The following is a 27,958-nucleotide window of genomic DNA, read 5'->3' on the forward strand; positions in this document are numbered from 1 at the left end:
GTCAGTGAGTGTATAATTATTTAACAGTCAGTAACTATTTCTGTGAACAAAACCCAAAATAAATTAGTCGTATAATAGAGAATTACTGAAATACACACTATACATGAAGAATGTAAAGATAAAGTGGACATATTTACAGTGCCCTTTAATATGAAGATTAAATTTAAACATAATTTTAGCCATACACAAAGCTGTTACATACATTTTATTTCTCTCATATTTACTGATTTAATTAGAAATATTAGGGTATATTTTATTTAGTAATTGACTTTAATGTTACCTTTACAAGCTAATGCTTTGAAACAATATTATCTATGAATATCAAAAAGCAGTAGTACTATTAATAATCCTCAAGTAACTTTTATCAAATTATAACGTGCTTACCCATAATTAGCCTAAAGTAAAAAATGTAACAATAGGTTATATTATTGCGTTTTTATGGTAGAAGTGCACTACTTTGACATATAAACAAAATGAAATTTCCTTTTTTTACTTCTATTTTCTAATGTTAAATGCATAAGATTCACTCTTTATTTTTTAATTTCTCATTATTTGGTAAGGTAAGAGATGTAGAATTGGTACCAGTGGAGGTATGTTGTTTGTTTGAGGCAGCTACCAATGTTTGTAAAAATAGAAATCAGTATGAGAAGAATGTTGTTCCCTGTTTTATTCACCATCCATTTCTAAAATTCTCAATTTATCATATAATAAGTACTGTAGTATTCATCATTATAGATGCATAAAATTGCCAGCCTTCAGTTTTTCAGCTTTACTGAAATAAATGAATACATTTGTCTTCATTAGTTTAACATAATGCACAAAAATTGATGCAAATTATTCATCTTTCTGCAGGTCAACCCTTCCATTAAAATGCATTCTATTTTCCCTTTGCATAAGCAGCACAATTTTAATATTTGAAGTGATTTTGCAGGGCTAAATCTAGATCTAATAATTTTCAGGGACTCAATTAAACAAAGAAACTCAAATTACACCTGTTCAAGCTGTACATTCCTGGCATATTTGTTAAGTCTAGATTATATGTCATTGAAAACATAAGAATCTCAATAAGTTATGCCTGCTCCACAGACATCATTAACAGGCTGCATGCTACAATCTAGGAGGCTTCAAGAGGGAATTTGATGAATTGTGAGCACCACTGTGAACAGCCGTGATTAATATTGTAAATGTTGACCAAATGGTACCCAAATAATGTAGAAATGGATAATTCTCATAAAACAGAGTTCTGACAGATTTTATACACAAAGATTGGATCATTTAATTCATTTACTGATTAGTCCAAGACCATGGCTTCAAATTTTACTTTAGATTAGTTAGCCACAGACTGTCAGACTATGTCAGATAGTTGTCCTTGGGTTAGCAGAGGTAGGTAAGATCAATGAGTCACTCTTATTAGAAAAAAGCTAGTCAAATGTTTGTTCTGAATACCAAACCCAAATGCTTTGCATTTGCTGACCCTCATGTGACAGACATATTCATGGAGTCTTTGGCCTTTGTAGTCAGATGACTTGTGTGCAAATTTTAGTTTCACCTGGATGAAACCTGATGAAGTTACTGAGTCCCTATTACGCTTAGTGTCCTCATGTATAAGTAGATATAACCATGTTCACATAACTGGATTGTGATAAAGATTGAGCATATTATATTTATAGTACTTGAATCAGAAGAGGTAGCATAAAGAATTTTAAAGAAATGTTTTGATCACTTCTAAGGTTATAGAAAATTAAAAAAATAAAAAGTGTTTTGAAGAAATGTTCTCTAATAATTGAAAGAATATGTTAGTGGTCTCTATTTATACATTCTTAGAACTGTCTTGTTTTTATATGTTTAGGGATATTAAATATATAGCCAAGAAAGCAGAGTATTAGTATGACCCATTGTTAACCAGCTGGAAACCTGTTTCTAATGAAACCTACCTGGGATTTTACCATCAGCCAATCAGTATATTGTAATTAGAAAACTATCATTTTGTGGGAAGAAAATGATTGATATCTGCTGTATAAAGTTAAGAAAACTCCTATCATAAGGCATTATCTAAACAAGCAAAATGGTTTTCCATTTCCAAACATGTCTTGAACTTTTAGTAACAGAGCTCAAAATGTATTAGGAGAAGTATCATCTCTAAAGACATGTTTAGTAAACAATCATTTTAGTAAACAGAGCTCAAAATTTACTAGGAGAAAAATCATCTCTAAAGGCCTGTATATTTTCTTTACATTTGACCAATCTAAAAGAATTTCATTACTTTATCCTGCTTAGCTCTGTAAAATAATGAACATAAAATATAAACATAAATCATCTTTGTTTTTTAGAAGACAGATATGGAAAAAGAAATTTGATATAAAATAGAGAAAAATGCAATATTGGACATAAACAAATGCCTGTTATTAGTGCAGGGACTTAGATAGGTGGAGCTTAGTGAGACAAAAGCAGACAGACCGAATTGCAAAAGGGACTTAAGCAATACTTAAAGGATGGGTAGTTCACTGTCTTGAAAAAAAATTTTTTTTCTTCCAATTTTAGGGTTCTTAATGATTAATCAGGATAATGATTTAATATAAAATGGTCCAACTCTTATAATTCTTTCCTTGGAATTTTACATTAGATTTGGAAAAAAGCATAATAGTAAGGAAATCATTGCTGACATAACCATTCCTAACACTATTTTAATGATTGCTGATGGCAAAATCATAAGAAAGGTAGGGTTTATAGGATAAAATTATTTCTATTTTCATACTTAGTGTCAGAATTTCATGGTTTAATACTCAAGAAATATGACAGCAAATCTATTTCACCAGTCATTTTTAACTAATGTATATGAAATATGTCAGAACCAGTAAAAATAGTTGGCTGTTTCATTACAGGTTGATAACATTTTCTTTTTCACAAGTTAGAGGATATACAGAATATTAATAAAAGGCAACTGTCTAATACATATACTCTATAGTTGAATTCTTCATTGATACATTTTATATGCCATATGTAAGCATCTCCCTTTATGATCTTAGGTACCTGAATATTTTCCTGCATATTCTATAAGCATTTCTTCAAGTAGAATGCATTTATATTATTTTAAAAAGTTATTGTAAACTAAACATTTATAATGTATATATTTATGACGTAAAAGCGACATTGTGATTTATGAATACAATAAGGTATGATTAAATTAAACTAATTAGCATATCAATCACCTCAGATACTTATCTTTTTATGGTGTGAACATTTGAAATTTACTCTATTAGAATTTTTGAAATGTACAGTACACTGTTACTAATTATATTCACCATGTTGTGCAATAGATTAAAAAAGACCCTATTCCTCTTGTCTGAGATTTTTTACCCTTTGAGCATCATCTCCCCATTTCTCTCAACCCTCCAGCCTCTGCTTTCTGTTTCTATCAGTTCAAATGTGTTAGATCCCGCATGTCAGTGAGAATATGTGCTATCTGTCTTTCTGTGCCTGGCTTCTTTCATTTAGCATAATATTCTCTTGTTTTATCTAGGTTGCACAAATGACAGAATTTCATTATTTTTTAGGGCTGAATAGTATTCTATTGTGTGTATATGTACTGCATTTTGTTTATGCTCTGAGCCATTATAAATGTAAGGTTGATCCTATAAATTGGCTATTGTGAAAAGTGCTGCAATGAGTAACGGAATGTGGACATCTCTTTGACAAACTGATTTCAAATCTTTTGAGTAAATACATAGAAGTAAAATTGATGGATCATATGCTAATTTTACTTTTAGTTTTCTGAGGAGCCTCCACACTGTTTCCCATGATGATTGCACTAATTCACATTCCCACCAACAGTATGCAAGGGTTTCCTTTTCTCCATATCCTGATCTGATGGTTTTATAAGGAGTTTTCACTTTTACTTCTTTCACATTCTCTCTTGCCACCACCACGTAAAATGTGCCTTTCACCTTCCTCTGTGATTGTGAGGCCTCCCCAACCACACAGGGCTGTGAGGCCATTAAGCCTATTTTTCTTCACAGTCTCAGGTATGTCTTTATCAGCGTATGAAAACGGACTCATACAGAGGAATACCATTGAAAGGCCTTAGTTTTATAGAAGTATAAGAAATTCATGAGCAAAAATGATAAAGATACAAAAAGAGTAATTTCATCTTTACAAATATATCAATCCATAACATCTTAATCACAAAATGGTGTCAGATAAAAATGAACCAATCTTTCTGATACCTAATAATCTTTTCACATTGCATATCTGTTCAATCACTACCTTGCTGAGAATTTTCTAGTGGTGCTCTCGAGCTATCAGATAAAATACTAATTCCTAACAATGTCATGCAATCCCTTTCTTTTACCTATCTCAAGATTCCTGTATTAGTCTGTTTTCATGCTGCTGATAAAGACATATCCAAGACGGGATAAAAAGAGGTTTAATTGGACTTACAGTTCCACATGACTGGGGAGGCCTCAGATTTATGGCAGGAGGTGAAAGACACTTATTACATGCTGGCAGCAAGAGAAAAATGAGAAAAATGCAAAAGCAGAAACTCCTGATAAAACCATCAGATCTCATGAGACTTATTCACTACCACGAGATCAGTATGGGGAACCACCCACATGATTCAATTGTCTCCCACTGGCTCCCTCCCACAATACCTGGGAATTATGGGAGTACAATTCAAGGTGAGATTTGGGTGGGGACACAGAGCCAAACCATATCATTTCCTTTCTGAATTTATCCTCTCTTCCCTACATCTAACCTGATAACAATACAAACAAGTTGGGTTTCCCTCTGCCTGGGTTGACCTTTTTTCACTCTTCCTCCAATTTTCTGGTTGAATTCTCTCATCTAGATAAATTTCTTATGCTGACCTTTTCATCTCTTTACACACTTTTCCTAGGCTGCCACAGAGATATATAGGATCTCTCTCTTTTGGAACCATAGCACATTTTCAGATATTCCTGTATAGTATTTGATATATAATATTACAATTTTTAAAGTACCTTTTTCTCCATTAAGATGATAATATGACTATCCTAATGGCAAGGGCCATATATGAATCAATTTTTACCCTTACTGTCTCACTATTAATTGTTAAGTACATAAATATTACTTAGCATAGCTGTGAAATCCTAAGTATATAATAGTGAACAATATAACCATGACCCCTGCCCTCCTAGAGTTTTCAGTGTAACAAAGAATATATAAAATTTAGCAAGTTTTTACAAATAAAGAGGGTAATGTTTTACAGAATTATGTGACAGATGTAAATATAATAAATTAGTCTTCAGGAAAGGTAAGCAAAAAAGATTACTTCTATTTGATAACAGGAGTAAGAATGATAACTCTTCTTTTACTTTTGCTACCTTTTTCTTCTCTCTCTTCTCTTTCCATCTACATCCCAGTTTTGAAAATGTGTACATATAAAAGGAAAATGATAGTGAGAGCATCTCAAATCCATTTTGTTCATTTCTTCTAGATTTAGAGGATAAGATGAGGTACAAGATATCAGGGCCATGGAAGAATTTAGCCAACTATAAATGACACTGTTCACGTAGAAATGAGAGAAGAGAGGTTAAAAATCATCTGGTATCAAGAGAATAAAAAAAATTTACTAAAGACATACCTAATAAATACTTAGCTAAAAGTGCAAAGAACTTTTTTAAAACACAATCATAATAAACAACTCCACTAAAAAGTGGTCCAAAGATCTTAACAGACACCTCATCAAAGGAAATACACAAATACCAAGAGAGCATATGACAAGATGCTCCATATCATATGTCATAAAATAAATGCAAATTAAAATAATGCTTTATTTAAAAATCAATGAATAAAAATTGCAAGAGTAAGTTGTTACCTATCAATAATAATCTTGAATGTAAATTAATTCTTCCATCAAAATACATACAGTGGCTGCATGTATTTTTAAAAAGATCAAATTATGTGTTGCATATAAGAGATTCTTTTTAGCTTTAAGAGTATTCATAGCTGAAAGTGAAGTGATGGAAAAGGTATTCCATGCACATGGTAACCAAAAGTCAGCAGGGATGGCTATACTTAGAGTTCAAGTTAAAAACATTTATAGGAGACAAAGAAGTCATTATTTAATGATAAAGGAGTAGATAAATCAAGAGGACATAATGATTGTAAACATATATGCACCAAATATTGATTCACCTGAATATATAAAGCAAATATTAATGGACTGAAAGAAGAAATTAAAATAATTGTAGAAGGCACAAATACCCCACTTTTATTAATAGGTAAATCAACCAGACAGCAAATTAACAGAAAATACTGGGCTTGAACTGCACTTTTGATATTGTTTGGCTCTGTCCCCACCCAAATCTAATGTAGAATTGTAATCCCCACATTTAAGGGAGGGACCTGGTGGGAATTAATTGGATCATGGGGGCAGATTTCCCCCATGCTATTCTTGTGATAGTGAGTGAGTGCTCACAATATCTGATGGTTTAAAAGTGTGACACTTCTCCCCACAACCCCTGTCCACTGCCACCATGTGAAGAAGGTCCTTGCTTCCCCTTAGCCTTCTTCCATGATTGTAAGTTTCCTGAGGCCTCCCAGTCATGCTTCCTGTTAAGCCTTGAGAACTATGAGTCAATTAAAACTCTTTTCTTCATAAATTTCCCAGTCTCAGGTGGTTCTTTATAGCAGTGCACAAATGGACTAATAAAACTTTATATGGAATGAACCTAACAAACATATATAGAACTTTCCATTCAAGAGCAGTAGAATATGCTTTCTTCTCAACTGTACATGTAACATTCTCCAAGACAGGGCATAATTTAGGCCATGAAACAAATCTTAACAAATTCAAGAAGGTTGAAATTATATGTGGTATTGTTTCTGACCACAACAGTATGAAACTGGAAATCAGTAACAAGAGAAATCTTGGAAAATTAACAAGTATGTAGAAATTAAACAACATGCTCCTGAACAACTAGTAGGTCAAATAAAAAATCAAAAGGAGTACTAAAAAATATATTGAAACAAATGACAATAGAAACACAATATATCAAAACCTACAGAATGCAGCAAAAGCAGTTCTATGAGGGAAATTTATAGCAACAAATGCCTCTACTTAAAAAGAACAAAGATCCCAAATAGCCTGACATTATGCCTCAAGAAGCTAGAAAAGGAAGAACAACCTAAACCCTAAAGTTAGCGTAAGTAAATAATAAAGATCAGAACAGAAATACATCAAACAGAGAATAGAAAAACCATAGGAAAAAAAGCCAGTAGTCACTTCTTTAAAAAAATAAACAAAATAGACAAACCTTTTACTAGACTAAGGGCAAAAAGAGAGGCGACTCAAACAAAATCAGAAAGAAAAAGAAGGCATTAAACTGAAAGCTCTAAAGCATTACTGAAAGAGATTGAAGACACAATAAGTAGAAAGATATCTATGTTCATAGATTGGAAGAATTAATATTGTTAAAAATTTTCTTCCTGGCCAGGTTCAGTGGCTCATACCTGTAATCTCAGCACTTTGGGAGGCCGAGGTGGGTGGATCACAAGGTCAGGAGTTCGAGACCAGCCTGGCCAACATGGTGAAACCCCATCTCTACTAAAAATACAAAAAATTAGCCGGGCATGGTGGTGTGAGCCTGTAATCCCAGCTACTCAGGAGGCTGAGGCAGGAGAATTGCTTTAACCCAGGAGGCAGAGGTTGCAGTGAGCCAAGATCATGCCAATGCACCCCAGCCTGGGTGGCAGAGCAAGACTCTATCTCAAAGAAAAAAAAAATTCTTCCTACCCAAAGCTATCTACAGTTTTAATGCAAACTCTCTTAAACTTCCAATGTAATTTCTCATAAAAAATAGAAAAGCAATCCTATAGATTATGTGAAATCACAAAAAGGCCTAATAATTAAGGCAATAATGAGCAAAATAAAATAAAGCTAGAGGCATCACAATATCTGATTTCAAATTACACTGCAAATCAATAGTAATCAAAATAGCATGGTACTGCCCCCCTCCCCCACAAAATAGACACATTGACCAATGGAACTGTATGGACAGTGCAGAAATGAACCCACACATGTATGGTCAATTGTCAAAACTATCAAGAATACCCAATGGAAAAAAAATAGTTCTTCAATCAACAGCATTGAGAAAACTGGATATCCACAAGCAGAAGATGTAATTTGGTCTTTTTCTCACACCACATACAAAAATCAACTCAAAATGCATTAAAGAATTAAAAGTAAGGTCAGAAATTGTAGAAGTACTAGAAGAAAACATAGGGCAAAAACTATACAACATTCATTTGGGCAATATTTTTTTAGATTTGAACCCAAAATTGCAGGCAACAAAAGCAAAAATAGACAAATGGGATTACATCAAACTAAAAGCTCTGCAAAGGAAGGAAAAAAAATAATAGTGTGAAGAGACAACCTAGAGATTGTGAGAAAATATTTGCAAGCCACACACCCAATAAGGTGTTAAAACTATATTAAGAACTCAGACAACTGAATAGCAAGAAAAAATCATTTAAATGAGTAAGGGACCTGAATAGACATTTCTTAAAAGAAAACAGACAAATGGCTAACAGATATATGAAAAAAGTTCACCATTGTTAATCATTGGGGAAATGCAAATTAAAACCACAATGACATATCACCTCACACTAGTTAGAATAGCTATAACAAAAAAGACATAATGTATTGGAGTAATGACAAGCTAGAAGAAATGTAATATTATTAGTAGTCTACTTCATAAAAATATTTTCCCAGACCCAAAGTGAGAAACTAGTACCAAACCACTACCTAATGCTAGGTCATATACAGCACATAATATAATTACAATATCTGAATAACTAATAAATATAAAATAAAAGAAACAAATGTCCTTTAGGAGGTGGCCAGAGAGGATATGTCATATGAAAAAAAAGCAATACCCAGTAAGCCCTTTAGACTTTTAGCAAAATGTATGAAGGATTTGGGTTCTATTAAGGAAGAACAAAAAGCATATTTTTATTATTTTTTTCAAACATTGGTTTCATCAATTTTAGTATACAGTTATATTTAAATAGTTCTTATAACTCTTGTCCCACAAAATTATCTTGCAAATAGACTTCAAAGCCAGTTGTGGAAATGTGTTTTAATACAAGCAGTGTGCTGTGAATTCTTATGAAGCATATGGAGCAATAGATGAAAAAGGTAACCTACAAAAAATACAAATTGGTAAGCTGTGAGTTCACAATAGGTGAGTTCAAAGGGAGAAAGGAGAGTACATAGGGTCAGACAGAAAAATCTAATGAAGGGGCAACATATTTTCGACAGAGAGAACACATGTAATAACAATAGTAATTGTTATCTAAGATTATCTTACTTTACAATAAGTATTAATAGTAATTATTGTTTCTAAAGCAGTAGAAATTGAATTTAAAAGAAAAGAATTTATGGGGACATTAATAAGCGAGAGGGAAAAATTCTTCCCCGACAATAAATTTAAACATTATAAACAAGTTTTATTTAATTTTTTCTGTTCTGTCCTTTAATAGATAGATGGAAGCCTTTATTTTGCTAATGTATAATGTGAATTTGCACAAGATATATTTGATATGTAGTGTTATTCAAGATTACTTGTACAAGTAATACTTTAAAAATCAAACACATGTACATTTACCAAAAACAGAAGTGCATGTGGGAATAGCCAGTTTGGGAAATATTGTTGTAATGAGTTTTAGGAGGAGATATATTATAAAAAGCAAGAATGATTTTGTTTTTGACCCTTGTAATTGATTAAAGCATACAGAAGCTTGATTTGAAAGTAAAGTAACATTTGAAAGGTTGAATGAGAGGTTTCCAGAATGTAAGATAATGCAATTTCAGCATGTTAAATATAAGATACATTGATTTCAGGATATATTTTTAAATATAGGATACTGTGATTTCAGTATATGCATTATTGGACAATTTGCTGTGCAACCTTTGAAGAAAAGTTATTTATCAATCAATAAGCCTCCCTCAGAATTAAAAGAAATGCTGACTGCGTTTACTTTGTTAATTCTATATTATCTAGACGTAATGAAATAAGATAAAGAGAAAAATGTTAGCATGTAAAATTGAGAGTTTGTACAGGGTAGTAAAAGAGCAATAGAAGAAGTAAATCAATATATTGTATATAATAGACTTAAACTTTAAAATTAAGTATTTAGAACGATATGCGCATTTCATTCTACAAGTAAGGTTCCTAGAATGATAGAGAGGAAAGAAAGGAAGAAGGAAAAAAGGGGGAAGGGAAAGAATGATAGAGGGGGAGGGGAGAGAAGAGCATGTGAGGGAAGTGGAAGTTAGGGAAGGAAGGGGAAGGGAACAAAAGAATACAGGCAAAAGAATACAGGGCCCCTGGCATGGTGCCTCAGGCATGTAATCCCAGCACTTTGGGAGGCCAAGGCAGGCAGATCATGAGGTCAAGAGATTGAGACCATCCTGGCCAACATGGTGAAACCCCGTCTCTACTAAAAATACAAAAATTAGCTGGGTGTGGGGTCCCTGTAACCCCAGCTACTTGGGAGGCTGAGGTAGGAGAATCACTTGAAACTGGGAGGTGGAAGTTGCAGTGAGCCGAGATGGCACCATTGCACTCCAGCCTGGGCGACAAGAGCAAACTTGGTCTAAAAAAAACAGAATAAGAAATAAAAAGAGAGTACAGGAAAGGCAAAAAAAAAAAACAAAAAGAAGAAAAAGGAAAGGGAAGACAGAGGAATGAAAAAGTAGGGAGGGAGAAAAGGAGGAAAGGAGGGAAAAGGGAGAAAAGGAAGGAGGGAGGGAGGGAAGGAAGGAAGGAAGGAAGGAAGGAAGGAAGGAAGGAAGGAAGGAAATAAAGAAGAAAGATAAGAATAACTCAATTTAATAAACCCAGCAAGTTAGCTCTGAAATATTTGGTGAGATTTGTGTTCACTGTTTATAACAATCACAGTATAATCTCTTAAGGAGTTCTAATCTATGTCTTGGGAGAGATTGTCATGAAATCACAATATTACATAAAAATATTTGATTGAAGTTTAACGTAAAAGGGACATTTAGAGACAATAACTCTATTGTTGAGGAAATTCTGGATAGATATATTTGTAGTTTTTATGTGCCCATCCATATGCTGTCATTGTATGTCACTTGAAACTGCCTCTATACCTCCTTTGGGGGCTCATTTGGAGCATCAGGTCTTATACATCTGACATATGAAGAGGTTTCACTATGTAATAAATGTATGCACTATGACTGCCTGCTTCCCTCCCTCCCTCCCTCCCTTCCTTCCTTCCTTCCTTCTTTCCTTCCTTCCTTCCACTCTCTGCAAGCTAGGACTTTTTTTACTTGGTAAAAGGGATCTTTTGGCAACTCGTAAAAAGATAATTTACAAACATAACAATTCCTTACTGTGAATATGGAGAACTTGTTTAAATTATCAAAGAAAGTCCCACTGAGAGCAGGGATATAAAAGGAACCAAAGATTAGAGATTGAAATGAAGATTCAAGGCCTAATCTGGCTTTAAAAGTGTTTGGTTTATCCTGGATTTTTTAAACTAATTTATTTGTCAATGTTTTAAATGTGTGAATTTTAGACAAAATATTTCATATGATCCGACAAAAAAATGAAAATATATGGTCACCTTGTGACCATATAGTCTCACAAGGTTTTAGTAAAACTGAAACTGAAGGCTGTCTATTTGGAGTGTTGCAGTTTTCCAGATATTTTTGTCTACCTTCCTCCATTCATTTATGGTTGTCTGTCCTCCTAACAGTTTGAAAATTGACTCTAAGTTACCATGATGCATGTTCTAATAGACACAATTATAATTTCCTTAGTGTTTTCTAATTAAAGTTAGAGGCCTTTTGAAAACATATACATATTTCTTGAAGGTGACCTTACAGTGTGACTCCTGAGCTTCTCTCAGGTGACATTCAGTAACATCAGTTCTTTCTTTGCCAACGTACAGATTGATGTGGGAGTTTGGACTTGGGAGTAACTGTCTCTATCTACATAATTAATGAGTGTTCACTTCATTAGAGCTAAGTGCATGGTTGTTCGTGTCACAGGGAGAATGGAAGATTCTTTCGTTCTTTGGTCTCAATGTGTCCTTGAGATTTTTCATCTAGCTGAAATTTCAGTCCACATTTGACTTCAACTGGCATATTTGCAGAAATACTTCCAAAGGAGCATCAAATTATGTATCAAATAAGTAACAATTCATTTTTAATTACTTGTGCTTTTGAAAAATACTTAAACTAGATCAATGATGGAAGGACAAGTGAAACATGTCACTGATTTATTGGTATTGATTATGTTTCCTATATTATTTCATCTTATTTAAAACCTTAATAAGAAGCCCATTAACTTTGTACATTTGATTCAAATCAAATACCATTTAAACATTCCCATGTTCATAAAAGCAAGTGTGCTGAGGTTTGCTAGCAATGGGAAATTTGTACATTCACAATCAATGCTGGAAATAGGAAGTTCAGCTGGCAAAAAGTCAAGAGGTGTCTCACTTGCTGAAAAGTAGGTTGCTTTTGCTTATTTGTGTCTTATTTTGTTCTTGAGAATGTAATGGAAAATACAGTGTTTGAAGATACTGGAATAGACATCTCAAAGCAGTTGGTGCATATAGTAAGTTGGCAATAATATTATATTCTTTCAATAGTTCTCAAAGTGAGAAATGAGCTCTCACAAAATAAATACTTAAGTGGATTAAGAATTTTCTATATTTGAAAGTCTACTTTCCAAGTAATCACCCTTCACAAATCTTGCTTATAATTATATTTATATAAAAGAAATTACAGTCTGGGCACCTTGGCTCATGCCTGTAATCCTAGCATTTTACAGGGCAGGTGGATTGCTTGAGCTCAGGAGGTCAAGACCAGCTGGGCAACATGGTGAAACCCCGTCTGTACTAAAAATACAGATGGAGAGGGGGGCGCCTGTCATCCCAGCTACTCAGGATGCTGAGGCAGGAGAATCACTTGAGCCTGGGAGGCAGAGGTTGCAGTGAGCCGAGATCCCACCACTGCACTCCAGCCTGGGTGAAAGAGTGAGACTCAGTCTACAAAGGCAAACAGCAACAACAACAACAACAAACACACACACACACACACACACACAAAGAAAAGAAATTACAACTTTTTGTTAACCAGGTGTGGCCATTTTCACAAGCACTATCAACACAAGGTTTGTTGCATATACTGTTTCTAATTCAAAGACATTTGATAAACTATCATTCTGCTTAAAATGGAGATACTCTTCCCCATTAAGTAAGCATTTATTTTGCAGGGAAAATATATGATTATCAGAATAAAATTGGTCTTTCAACTGGCACCATGCTAGATATAGCAAATTAATAAGTACTGAATAGTCAAGCAAAACGACCTTAGTTTATGGTGTTTTATTACATATCACAGAGACTCAAGCACCATGTTATTGCTCTTACATTATGTTAAAATGCTTTTAGTCAGTTATTATGCTCCTCAGAATATGCAAACATTTGCTGAGAGCCTATGATTTGAAAAATGATTGAGAATTCGGATGGATGGATGTTTCTTTAGTGTTCTTTAGGGTTTATGCTAATGGATGTAGATATTCATCTGCATTAGATATTACATAAGTGATATTTTTGCTAATTTGTTTACCAGAAACATATAAAAATAATGAAGCACATGCATCTTTCTATATCTGTTAGATGGACGGATGGATGGATAAATGGATGGATGGACTGATTGGACAGACAGACAGATAATAGCCTCCATACAAAAAGCTTGTAATGTATTTAGGAAAATAGGCCATATCTCAACAGGTAAATAATAATACCAGGGAACCTAGGCTGAATGCCCAGTGAGTGATCAAGACAGAAAGTAGTGTAAGCTGGGCTAATATATTGAAATCTGAAGTGGTTAAGGGGCAGAATTTACACTACACATTCGTGTTAGATTAGTATTTTAAGAAGACCACAGGGGAGAAACTGAGAAGCAGAAATTCCCCTAATATACTTAAGAATTATTGCATAATGAAAATAAAATATTTGAGTTCTAATTATAGGAATGGGCAATGCCCCTATTTAGGAAGGCTGTAAAAAATGTAGAGGAGCCATAAACTTCTACAGCTTCTAAGTAGAGAAAAGATGATGTTAAACAACTCTTCAGTTGGGTTTGGTAGATCTTCGTTTGTCCAACTTTTTCAACAGGTTACTTACATTCTATGGTTCTCATCTTTCTACTTTTACATTGCCTACTCTCACTAAAAGAGATGTATAGATGTGGACACATTTAAATCAAAACAAAATTACAGGCAATGTTGAATACAAGCTGAAATGTTTAATATTTTTCTGGAAGCAGGAAAACACTATGGGTGAATTTGTACACAAAAAATGGAATGTGCAATATAGTGCTTAGGAAAAAGATTACACTTTAGAAGCAGGCTATTTCTGGGTGGGGGAAAGCAATAAAACCAATCCCTTGGAACGGATGTAGACAAATGCATGTGCTTCAATATTTTTATATGTTTCTGGTCAATGAATTAGCAGATATTACTTATCATGTAATATCTAATGCAGATTACTTATCATGTAATATCTAATGCAGATGAGTATGTACCTCCATTAGCATAAACAATACATTTTATTTATATTGTTGCCTCCACTGGAAGAAACAAAATAAAACATTGTCTCCTAAAAAATGAACTGATAAAGGAACAACGCCCCAAATGTTTACAATACCAGGCTGTATGCCCCTTGATTTATAAATTAAATTGCCATAATGATTTTTAAATTATCTAAGTCCATACAACCTGTGACTTCTGCCATGCACATCACATAACAGATACTAGTGACTGCCCATTATCTGCTAAGTAAAAGATATCATTGAATACAGCTTATTAGTAATTATTCTCTTAAATTACTGCATTTAATCTTGGGAAACACCATTTTTTCACAACTTTTCTGGTCTAAAAACAGACCAGAAAATTGTCTGGTCTATTCTACTCTGGTTTCAGTGTAGAATAAATTGTAGATAGGAATGAAACATCTTTGCACTCTATCCATTTTCCTTTGTGGATTCTTCCTTGCTATTTTACAATGCTGTAAGCTGAGTCCACCTTTTAGGAGACATATTCTTTCTTAAAACAAAATTCATTTAATTCCTCAATATCTAGCAAGGCTATCCATTTTAATGATCTTATTAAACGTCTATGTCTTTTTTCCAGTTGTTTTTCTCTTCTGAAAAAATACTGGCACACTTTGAAGCATTTTGAAAAATCTCTGCCCTCCTCTCATCTTGCTAACCTTTAATTATGAAATTTCAGGTTCCTTGAAACACTTAACATAACCTCTCCTTTCTTAGGTTCTCCATATCGAGACAAAATTACCATAGCAATTCTTCAGCTGCAAGAGGAAGGCAAGCTGCATATGATGAAGGAGAAATGGTGGAGGGGTAATGGTTGCCCAGAAGAGGAGAGCAAAGAGGCCAGTGCCCTGGGGGTTCAGAATATTGGTGGCATCTTCATTGTTCTGGCAGCCGGCTTGGTGCTTTCAGTTTTTGTGGCCGTGGGAGAATTTTTATACAAATCCAAAAAAAACGCTCAATTGGAAAAGGTAAATGTTACTTTTTTGCAGTTTAAATTTAAAACAATTTTTGTTGTTATAATAAAACACAAACCAAAAGAGTTTTTATGTTACCAACGAATGATAATGCTTAGAACTATTGCTCTAAATTGTCTTATGTCATTCATTACAGAACAAAATATTATATTTTGTGAAATTTCACAAAAAGACTCATGGTCACCTTTATGATTTTTTATTTAATTTTAATATGTTTAATTGTAGCCAGCTTCAGGAAAAATAGCTATTTCTACTCTTATTACCGACTTAAAAAATAAACTTTTGTTGTTTCAATTTCATTGTGGTTTAGTGATGAGATACAGTTAATTGAGTAAAAATTAGAAACTGTAATATGAAGGAAAAAAAAACTCTGCAGATTAAAAATGAAGTTTTATATACAATATGGGTTAACAGTTTCAAGTTAGAGAGCAAGTTTTTATCTGAATAGTTTTAGTCCAATAAATTTCTAGTTTAAGAAAGATGTTAGCTTTCACTGGAGAAATTACAGTTAATTTTCTACATTATTGAGTGTGTGAAAATAGTATAGTTTCTTTCTGCCATTTAATAGTATTCTTAATCAGTTCTTTGTTTTTTTGTACCAGAGTCCTTCTAAAAATATGTATAAACTTCAAAAATATTGAGGCTATTGCTGTATTTTGCATTTGAATGCAGTCATTTGTATAAATGTTTTTTGTATTATCCTTGAAAAGTTTGTCACCTCATTCAGATTCTATATTTCTAGTGCTATAATTTCCTCATTTCTATAGATACGATGAAGACTAGGAAAATAACTCTTTGAGATGCTACATGATACTTTTTGTATGCAAATTTATTGCTCTGGATATGATGAAACCAACAGTTTAAAGTCTTCTAGTACATTATTTAATCTTTTGTATGTAAACATCTCTTTTGTTTTTGATGAAACTCACAATATTTTAGACTTAACTTTAACCACTGTGGCAGAGTGAGATGACATAATCTTTAATATTTAAGAGGTTTATGAACTTTTATTGGTAAATACAAAGAGCAGAAAAGAGGTATTTTGAAAATAATGTCATATAGGAATACCAGGTAAATATTTTTTCTAATATTCTTTGAAGTGTTTGTACCTTTAGAAATATTTTTGAAAATAAAAATTCTCCTTTATCTCTAATAACTTATGTCATAATTATTTATCCTTCCTGGAATCAGAATTTTGGATACAGTATTTGTACATTTTTGCTTGATTACAGTACTTGACACTGAGGAATGTTATCGTAAATGTATATTTTTATAACCCCATTTTGTCTATGACTAAAATAACCAATTAAAGTTTTTGAATAATTCAGAAAATAACATGATTTGTTTTCACAAAACATTCAGGTTGTTATTTGTGCTTGCTTGGCTAACTCAAATATTGGTTGCATTTGTGTGTCTAAGTACACTTTTTATGTTATAATCATTTTTAAAGTGTCAAAATGAACTTTGAAACTAAATCTAAAGAGCTAACCAAAGAAGAAATATGAACTCATTAAGAATGAAAATCATAGAATAAATATGGGTTTTCTACTTGTAACCTCAAATAATCCATATGTAATAATTTTCTTTAAGTTATAGCTCAGTATTAAAGTAAAATGAATTAGTCTCTTGATGATATGTGGTATTCTATTGTACTTACCTCTAGGTGTCCCATTCATTTGATTTATCTAGGCTGTATCTTTAGTGCAGATTTGTTTTACAAGTATTTGGTTAAAACAAAAACAAAGGATGTGAGGATTTAATTTTGTAATGTATTGTGCTTCATTGTTATTATGAACACGTTTAGTTGAATTTTTCAGATATTACCCAGATCTCTTGACATTGTGTGGATCTATATGATCCTCCAAAACTTAGAAAAGTAAAATTAATGTACCTTTTCAAACGGAAACAATGAACCATTAACATTGCACTAGAAAGAAATAACTGAGTGGATATTACATGAACATTATAGTCACTCCGCAATGCTTTGCACACTGTTTCCACATAGCTGCCACGAAGAAATCCAGATTCCTTACGTTAGCAGATGAGACCCTTTCACACCTGTCCCTGTCTACTGCTGTAGCTTTATCTTTTGCTCCTCTCCAATTTGCACCTTTACTACAGCCACACTACATTTTAACTCTCAATTTCCCAAGATTATACTCTTCCTTTTGACTGGAGTAAATCTTGTCTATTATTCTACCTTGCAAACGCTCACAAACATTTTATATTAGGCACTTAAAATGAGACACTAACTTGTCCAGAAAGTTTTCCCTAATGAGAAGATATAATGGGTTTGGGCACAGAGCATAGCTTGTTTCTAAGAAGTGGAAGTAGGTTTTCATTTCCTATTGCAATGAAAAAAAAATGTGACTCATATATCTCATCTTTTTACTTAGTTTATTTCAGGTACTGTCATAATCTAAAAACATGTATCTCCTTTTGAGAAAGCTGGGAAGGTATTTTGCCCATTTCAAACCATTTCCAGCATTAAGTCTAGATATCTTCACTCTGTGAACCCCTAAGCACATCTCCATTATCCCATTAACAGTATTGTATTCTTACTTGTTGGCTTCTGTGTATGGGTGCCTTTTCACATATTAAATTATTCTTGCCATTAGGACAAATACCTAGTATTTTTTATTTGTATCTCCAAGGCCTCAATTAGTGCCTGGTGGCATAATATCTATCTACCTCTCTATTTCTCTATTTACCTACCTACCTATCTACCTATCATTTAAATTAAGAATGAAGTTGATTGCAGTAACTTTTTAAGAAAAGTATCATAAAGAAACAAATTATTTTTCTATATAATTCAAAATGGTAAATTAAATAATTATGGATTTAATAGAAAGGATTCATTTTATTTGTTCTGATAAATTAGGTTCTTGGGCTCAGTTATTCATTTTTCTTAAGAAAATTTAGGTTGGTCTATATGATCTATATGGCTGTTTAACACATTACTTAATTTATTAAAATTAGCCATAAGATAGTCCTAGATTTTATCATACATTTGAGAACATACAGAAATTCAGTTTACTTTTACTTATCATAATTGTGTCTTTAACCTAGATGTCTTATATTTCAAAAATAAGGTAAACATTTGTGATATCAATTATTTACTCAATAAATATTTATTGATAAATAAATCTACAATGAATTGTATTTTGCCCTTTGAAGGAAAGCACGAATGTATTGGTGACTAGTTTGTCAGATATGTCAGATATAATATACATGAAGTTTAGTTGAATGTGAACTTTGTGAATAAAATTTATAAATAATGAATATCTTTCCATATTAAGTCTTACTTTTAATGGTGATAAAATTATAATATAATATATTAATTTATGGGTGAAAACAAAATGCCTTTTATAATACATATTGTAAATACTAGTGAAAACAAATCACTCTTGATAATGATAGGCTTTCTCATAAGTTGTTGGATAATTAAGGTTAATATGCAAAGGCTTCACATTTTTAAATGAGGGCAGGTTAAAAATAAAAACAGAAAATAAAGCTGAAATATGTGGGCCTTAAAGCATTTTAAAAATGGAAATTGCATTCCTTTTAGATAACCACAAGATGGTATATCATAATTTTTATAAAAAATGGCTTTAATTGTGATGTGAATATTAATGCATCAAGGACACATTGCTTTTTATTTATTCAAACTTTTAAAATACTCAAAAACTTTTCTCATCTGAATGTGTCTGAAAAGGTAACTAATCAACACATGCATTTTATCATTATTTTTCTTTTTGCCTTACCTCTTCTTTGATTTTAAAGATATTTCTACTGAAGTTTCACTGAGAAAGCAGTCCAAGAAACTATTGTATATCTGAGACAATTATCACATTTTGGGTGTGTGGATTTGATTGAAAGGTCTTGTTTCCCTCTTCTAAGACTTCTGGCTATAACAAGCTGCTTAATGTACTGAATTTTGTTTGCTCTGGTAATATTTATAATATGTTGGCTTTGTAAGCAAGAATTATAAGATATCATAATTTTAATTTTTATTAAACTTTTTATTACATGGATTATTAATGTTTAAAATTATGCATTTCTTAAATATTTGAATATGTCTGCTTTTAACAGACATACATAATTTTTCTTTTTTTAGGTTTTCGGCAAGAACAGCAACATAACTTCTATAGTTTGGTTTTGTATATAGAAAGGATATTTTTCCCATGTATTTGAAAATGTATTTGCTTATAAAATTGTTTTTATTGAACTGTCTGAATATAAATTATTGAGTTTCCTGACATAAAAAAAAATCTGAAGATGAAGCCAAAAGCACTGCTTTTCTTATTAAGTGTAAACTAAGTAAATATGTCTCAGAAATAATATATATATATATAAATTATTGCTCAGATACTGAATTTGTGCAATAGGTGTCCCATCTTGAACACACATTTTTGTTGTCTTTAAAATGGTTAAAATGTATTTTTAAATCTACGTGATATTGTTGTTTTTTAGGACGTAGTCTACTTTGGTCAATGCAGTTGTTTCCATTATAGAACACTGGCAAATTTTACCTAAGATAATCTCTAAATAATTATATTTTTTCTGGTGCACTGGTAGTTCAAAAACATTTTGTGAGGGCACATAGAATGTTCTTCAGTGTTTAAAGGAATAACCAATTTGGAATACAGCTATAAATCAGAGTAGTAGAAGCACAAATCAACAAAACATTTCAATTTGGGGGATGATAAGAAGAAAATCAGAGGGTTTAGTTTAAACACGCAAGACTAGGGATCCTATTTTAAAGGTTATTTATAAGGAAAACACGTAGCAAAGCCAACTAATTCTGTATTTCATGGAAACAGAAGAATGAAAACAGGTTGTTTACAGATACCTACATATAAGCTGCTGTTAAAATTTTAAATAATTAGTTCTAACAGGAGCAATGCTTTTTAGAAGAACATACTTTTGGGGTAAGGTATAGGAATGCAAACAGTGTTATGAATTATCAGTAAAAATTTTATGTCAATATTTACGTTTTGCCCAGTAATGCCTATTTAGAAACTATAAGATATCTATACTTTTTATTAACTACATTCGATGTAAGAAATTTTAGCTGAATTTAACTTAACAGAAGTTAAAAGTTCTAAGTAAATTTTCAGTGTAAAAATTATAGCTATAAAACATAATTATATAATAATATAATATTACTTTTTCTTAAAATGCATTTCACAGCTATATTGACTAAAGTTGTGTTGATTCTTGTCAGACTTTATGTATTAAATTTTTAACTTGTTCTTCAGAATTTAAAAAGTATAAATAAACTTTGGACAATTGTCCATTTTTTATTGTTTTTATGTCACTGCCTTTCTTTGAGAGCTGAGTGTCTTTCAATTTCCATGAATGACCTATATAATGACTAATTGGATGAATTTTTAAAATGTCTTGACATACAAATATAAAATACTGTACTTTGAAATGAGGTGTCAATCTTCATTTTGCTTACTGATCTACTTCCAAATCAGCTAAAGGATTTTTAGGTCATTTGTTTATGATAACCCATACTCTTTGTATCCCCATAAATAATTATTTTTAATTAAAATAATAGCTTAATAGATAATTTTACCACCTTATTTTTATAAATGACTTTAGTTTTTAAAGTGTAATACTACATTTGAATACAAAACTACCCTAAGAGCCATGTAAATATTATCATCTGTATAGTACAGATGAGGATAATAAGTATCTCAAGGGTCAAGTAGTTTTCCAAGGTCAAAGATGCCTAGTCTAACAGTGTTTCAACCATATCAAGCTGTACAGAATGGAGGCAGAATATGTAACTATTCTTCTTTCTTCTTTAATTTTCACTAAGGAAATACATGGATTAGGAGTTTGAATTAGATAAACAGATTATGGGCTTTGGTCATAAGCAGCCTAATAATTTCATCTTCCTAGATAGTAAGCATGAGTTTTGGAATTAAAAAGACTTGGAAACATAACTTTGTTTAACCTTAGATAAAATTACTTAGCCTCTCTATTCTTTTTAAATAAATAAATTAATTAATTAATTAAATGAAACAATGAATAAACAAGTTATGAATCCGTAAAAATAGTGTTTTAAGAATTAATTAAGATAGTTAACATACATAGAGGGCTTCTTTGTACATAACTGGCTTATAACAAGCAGCTCTTTTAAAAATAATATCATTATTATTATTTGTAAAGCTGATACATTTTAACTGCCGCACCTTATGAAAAGAAAGTTTTCTAGCTTAAGCATTAGTTATTTGGATGTAACTCTTAAAAAAATTGTATCATTATGACTACTAGCAAAAATGTGATGATTAATATTATTTTTTCTTAAAATGCATTTCACAGCTATATTGATTAAAGTTGTGTTGTCAGACCTTATTTATTTTTTTTTAACTAGCTTAAATAGGAGAAATTTAAAAATGTATAATGATCCTCAATTTTTCTCTGTCCCATTGTATTTGCAAAATACAATATGAAGACATCGGGTAACTGTTTCTGTTAGAGTAAAGGTTTCTGAGAATATTTTAATATTTGATTATGTTTATCATTGTGAAATAATCCAGGCTAAAGCATAACATGATTTATAATTTAATTCACTAAGAAAGATATGTATTTCTTTTGCCCTCATAATTTTTTTCTGTCTGCTTTATAATTTAGTATTCAAAAAATTTACATTTAGCAAGAATAGAGTCCAGGTAAAAAGCTCAGCTGAGAATGAAATCATCATTAATGAGTCAGGCTAATATGATAAAGCTTTCATAGATGGAAGTTAAGATAATAGAGTTCCTGTGTTAGCTCTGAGACTAGTTAGATACATAACTTGACTTCTTAAGTTTTAATTTTTTCTAGCTGTAAAACTACAGTGATTGATCAATAGGATCATGAAAGATGCTACACGTAAAGTTTCTTTTGACTGCTGAATAGCTTATGTAAATAATAAAACATATTTTTTAAGATAGCTGCTCTAAAACCGAATATCAAGAACAAGGTGGTATATATTTTTTAACATGAGTGATTTAGCCAGTCATTTTCCATCTTTCATTGCTTCACTGTTATATTCATATAGCCTTAGGTCAATTCATACTTCTGATGTATAGCATTAACTGTTTGATGTTTTTAAAAGGCTGCCAATCAAAATAGTTATATTCAAAAGAAAAAATTTAACAGGTCACATTAAATGACATTTATTTTCATTATTTAACACACCAATATTATGTAAAATATTATATATTATATCCTATAAATATTTTATTCCATTTTATTATTATTATCTAATGTGGTGGAATAATTTTCTGCAACTAATCACAGTGACTGTTTTGATTTGTTTCCACTACATATGACTTACAATTCTTGGGTAAACGGCCTACAGAGTCAGAAATTAATTAGAGAGTGTCTAAGAATATATAGTATATCCATAATTAGTTAACAAATAATATAAATGACAAAAACAAAATAAAAGCTTGGTTGATATGTACTAGAATATATTAGACCATTGAGATACAATGGTATCTGTGAGATACCATTGATAGGAGTAGCTCAAATTTTGGTAGGCTTCAAGTAGGATAAGTAGAAATTGTATGTAGAAATGGTTAGGAATCATTCTGAATGAATACTAAAATATCATTTAGTTATTTTATACTATCAAAATTAGGCCAGCAAGATATACAAAATAGGATTTCCTCCTAAAAAATAAATACTAAATGCAGGCTTGAAAGTAACATATTTTATGATATTTCTTGATCAATGAATACATATATTCAAAAAGAGAGTGATGAGCATAAAAGTTAAATCATGCTGGTTATTTTTCTTCAGATACTGTGTTTTTCAAAAATAAATATATTGCTAAACATAATGGTTTTAACTTTAAAATGAATCTACATATGTCGATTATCAATGTGGAGCATGATTTCAACTACACTTCTAATATAAAAAGAAATCTGTGCTTCTCCAAATGCTGTCACATCATGTTATTATAAAAATATATCTTTTAATTAGGAAGTTAAGCTTTTAAGAATAAATATTCTGTAATATCAACAATGATATTCTTGAAAACATTTACTTGTGGACTATTTATGTATTTTCTTATTACATTCAAAATACAAAATAGAGCTCTTTAAAAAAAAAAAGCTCTATAAAAAAAGCAATGTAAATATGGCCAAGTTCATACTATCAAGATTTCCAGATCTACATTGTTTCAAGAATTGCAGATGTGTAAATATAAATTGACTCATTAAATATAATGAATTTTATTAAGAGTTTTACTAATTTAAGTGCAATTATACATGCTAACAGCTCAAAGATTTAAATTTTCATTTTCAGGAATCTTCTATTTGGTTAGTGCCACCATACCATCCAGACACTGTTTAGTAATCTTTTGAAACTTACTAAAAGAGGTTTTTAATAATGGTTAGTATCCTTGTGCCTTTCTTTTTTCTTTTTGTAGTCTGTTATATTAATGTGCAGAAACATTTTTATTGTTGTTTTCACCCTAAGGAACTTACCTTATTTAATGACACAGTGCGTGGGTTTCCACCCCTAAGGAGTGATTTTAAAAGCAAGATAGTTGTCTTTCTCTTTCTTCTTCCCTCCAGCTTTCCCTTTCTTCTTCTTCTCCTCCTCCTCCTTCTCCTCCACCTTCCTCTCCTTCTCCTTCTCCTCCTTCTCCCTCTCCTTCTCCTTCTCTTCTCCTTTTCCTCCTCCTTCCTTCTTTTCCTTTCCTTTCTTTTCCTCTTTCTTTCTCTCCTTCCTTTTTCTTTCTTTCTTTCTTCTTTCTTTCTTTCTTTCTTTCTTTCTTTCTTTCTTTCTTCTCTTTCTTTCTTTTTCTTTCTTTCTCTCTCTCTCCATCTTTCTTTATCTCTTTACCTCTCTCTCTTTCTTTCTCCATTTCTTTTCTTCTATCTTCTTTTTTTAGTATAACCAGGGAAATGACTGCCTAGTGCACTTGGGTTTTGAGACTTATTTCATAGTCCAATAAAAAGATTTAAAATAAATTTCAATCATTATATAAAGTATAAAAGACAATTAGTCTCTATTTAATGATAATGCGTTAGAATTTTATTTAAAAGTTAGACATGGCAAGTTTTGGGCAATGCACAGCACAGAGAAACAATTATATTTCACAAAACTCTATAGTTTCAGCTTTAGAGACTTACATAAATCAAGATATGGAATTTGCCTTGTAAACTTCTAAAGAAAAAGAAAAGAATGTATATTTGCTGTAGTACCATAAATGAACAGTTCTTTATGAAATCATTGAATTTGTTTAATTTGCCATGTTAATTGTAAAATCTTGCTCAAATCTGAAGATTATCAAGTTTTATAATGGGTTAGAATTATTCTATAAATGAGAAAACCTATCGTCTCACAGTAACTTTATCAATAACCTAAATAAACCTATTTTTCAGGGAAACTTACATTTATAAATAACAAAAGAGCTGGCAAAATTCACCTTATTCAAAGAGAAAATTAATAAAATTTGTATTTTGTCATTATGTAATCGAGACCATTGATTGACTTATGAAAGATTGCTTGATTAAATTTTTACTTTTTAATGGCTTTGTAAGCTAAATAAAGTCTATGATGACAGTGGTGACTTACATGTTCACAATTTTGAGATAGTTGTAAAAGTTGTAAATATAATTTATTTAAGACAATTTCAAATTATAAAAGATAATACTATTCTGGTAATTGATTAGAATGGGCTTTTTTCAATTTATATTATATATTACTCAGCAATATAAACTTAATATTATATGAAATTGCTTAAAATGGTTTTAAATGTTCTTATTTGTAGTCTGAAGTAAGTATGGGGTACTAAATACAGAGTTTACCTCTTAAATTGCTAGAAATAATATTGAGTCATTTCATAGTTGAGCTTGTATGTACATGTGTAAGATTTTTTCCTAAGAAAGTTAGTTACTTAGTCTACTCCCTTACTATAGGCAAATTATTAATTAACATTTATACTCTATTCTGTTTTGAAAGTAATGTAAACAAAATATCTGAAAATTGAGATTGCCAAGAGGAAGGTGTCACAAATTTTTGAAGATTTGGGAAATTTATTGGTTTTAAATGAAGGCTTATTTCAAACAATTCAATGTTACACGTCCTATAACAGTTTTAAATGTCAACGGGATCCGGTTTTGACCATGTTATGTCATCTAATTAATTCTTCTGTTAAATGTTTCAACAGAGAGCCAAGACTAAGTTACCTCAAGACTATGTATTCCTCCCTATTTTGGAGTCAGTTTCCATTTCTACAGTGTTGTCATCATCACCATCTTCATCATCATTATCATCATGTTCTTAATAAGTACATCTAATAGTAGGTATTAAGCAACAAGAAACACTGTTTCCATATACTGGCTGTCAGGTGCCACATAAATCCTTTAATAGAAATATAATTCATGAATTGCAGAACTGCATAATTTAACACATAATACATAATGCATGGCAGTGACTCTGTAGTTAATGGGAATTCACAAGTCACATTTAATCATCACCCATTACAAGTGCTAATATATTAATGTTTTTATTAATTTAATGTTATTAAACAAATGCTAAAGTTTTGCCTAATTTTATTAGGCAAAATTAATTGTATGCAATATATTTTCACTAGGCTTCTAAACCTGAAAATTTTTTAAGCAATTGAATAAGAAACATTGTTAAATAAGAATTAAAATATTAGAGTCCTGTGTATCTATTGTTGTTAATTCAATCAACATTTAAAGAGCTTATGTGTGTACAGGCAGTGCCATGAGAACTTGATCTCTGCTCCACACAATTCAGGGAGAGAGATACATAGTGCACCGGCAGGTCAGACAGAAAAACAGGATAATGAGTGGAAAATACTGAGAGGATAAAACAAAATCAAGTTGTGAAAACAAAAGAATGTGCCTGGTCAAGTGGAAAGGGCTTCCTAATTAAGTTAAAACTTGAGCCATGTCCTGAGGTAGGGGATAAAGTTGGGATGATGTGAAAGATGAAAGAACTCAGCAGGGTACCAGAACAAGGAGAAACAAAGGAAAAATATTAATGGAAGTCCCACCAATAAAGGGAGTGTGAGGAGAAAGAAAGAGAGAGATGGAAGCAGTGGGGAAGGGGGAGAGGGCTAGATCAGAGAAGTCATGATGGAAAACAATAATAGATTTGAGTTTGACTTGTTTCCTAAAGGAGAAAATGTTATTAATAATTGATATTTTAAAAATAGATTATCCTGGTAATTGTGAGCCTTTACAGAAGAGTAGCATAGATGTAGAATTAGGAAGACCATTAAGGAAACTCTTTAAGGAGCCCATCAAAGGAAAATTAGGATATAGCCAGAGATTGACAAGAAGGTAATAGAGCAGTGTCAAAATCATAAAACTGGATATATCAGGGTATGTTGCTGGAATCTTAGGTGTGAACTGTAGAAAGTTATCCAACCTCTCTCTGAATCAGTTTTCTCTGACACACAGATACCTAATTAATTCAAAGTATGTTTAGACTGGCACAAACTATTATGCAAACAATTTTTTAAATGTATTTTTAAGTTAACATATAAAATTTTATGTATGTATCATATATAACATGTTTTGATGTATATATACATTGTGGAATGGTTAGATATGTCTAATTAGCAAATGCATTACCTCACATATTTATTATTTTTGTAATGAGAACACTTATTCACTCTTTTAGCACTTTTCAATAATATATTATTATTAACTATAGTGGCCATGCTGTGGAACAGAGCTCTTGAAATTTTTCTTCCTGCCTAACTGTAAATATGTATCGGAAAATGACACACATATCGTCTTAAATATTTTCATTATGTTGTCTTAGAAATAGTCTAAATTCATAATCAATAAAGCAGCTAACACACAAATAAGTCTTCATCTGTATCTCAATTGGGTGGGGAGAGAGACTAACAAAATTTTGTTTCATATTTATGACTCTACAATATAAATTTTGAGGAGCTGTAACAATAAGCCCCAGATAAACAGAGGTTCGAGCAAATCCAATGAGATGGGAACTAAGACAAAAACAACATAGGGTCACATTTTTTCTCATTTGATAAATTATCAGCTCTCAGTTATCAAGCTAATGATGACAAAAAAGTTAATATTTGTTTGTAGATGTCTAACATGCTATAATTTGTCATTTCATGATTAAGTCATATTTGTTTGTAATCACTGTCAATGTTTCTATAGGCATAATCACAAAAAAGACATAATGAAATGCCAGAAATTGTTTTCCATATTTTATGTCTGTGTGAGTGCTATTTTTGTTGTGAGATGTACAATGAAGAATCAATGTTCAAACAACATTTGCATATCTCATGTTGTGATCTGAAAAGTAGTATGATTTGTCTATTTTTTTG

The 27,958-nt window shown here is 31.5% G+C and overlaps 1 protein-coding gene across 6 annotated transcripts in view; it reads left to right on the forward strand.

Moving 5' to 3' along the window:
• GRIK2 (glutamate ionotropic receptor kainate type subunit 2) overlaps positions 1-27,958 on the forward strand; it is a 672,448-nt gene that overhangs the window by 642,407 nt on the left and 2,083 nt on the right. For 4 of the 6 annotated variants that reach the window (XM_030809503.1, XM_003258377.4, XM_030809504.1 and 1 more), the window contains one exon: positions 15,350-15,600. In XM_030809503.1, the coding sequence (XP_030665363.1) occupies positions 15,350-15,600 (251 nt within the window). Of the gene's footprint in view, positions 1-15,349; positions 15,601-23,916; positions 24,004-25,789; positions 27,171-27,958 lie in introns of those variants that run through there. The other 2 variants (XM_030809512.1, XM_030809505.1) reach the window with 2 other exon arrangements.

The sequence above is a fragment of the Nomascus leucogenys genome, chromosome 3, assembly GCF_006542625.1.
Source record: "Nomascus leucogenys isolate Asia chromosome 3, Asia_NLE_v1, whole genome shotgun sequence".
Lineage (NCBI taxonomy): Eukaryota > Metazoa > Chordata > Mammalia > Primates > Hylobatidae > Nomascus > Nomascus leucogenys.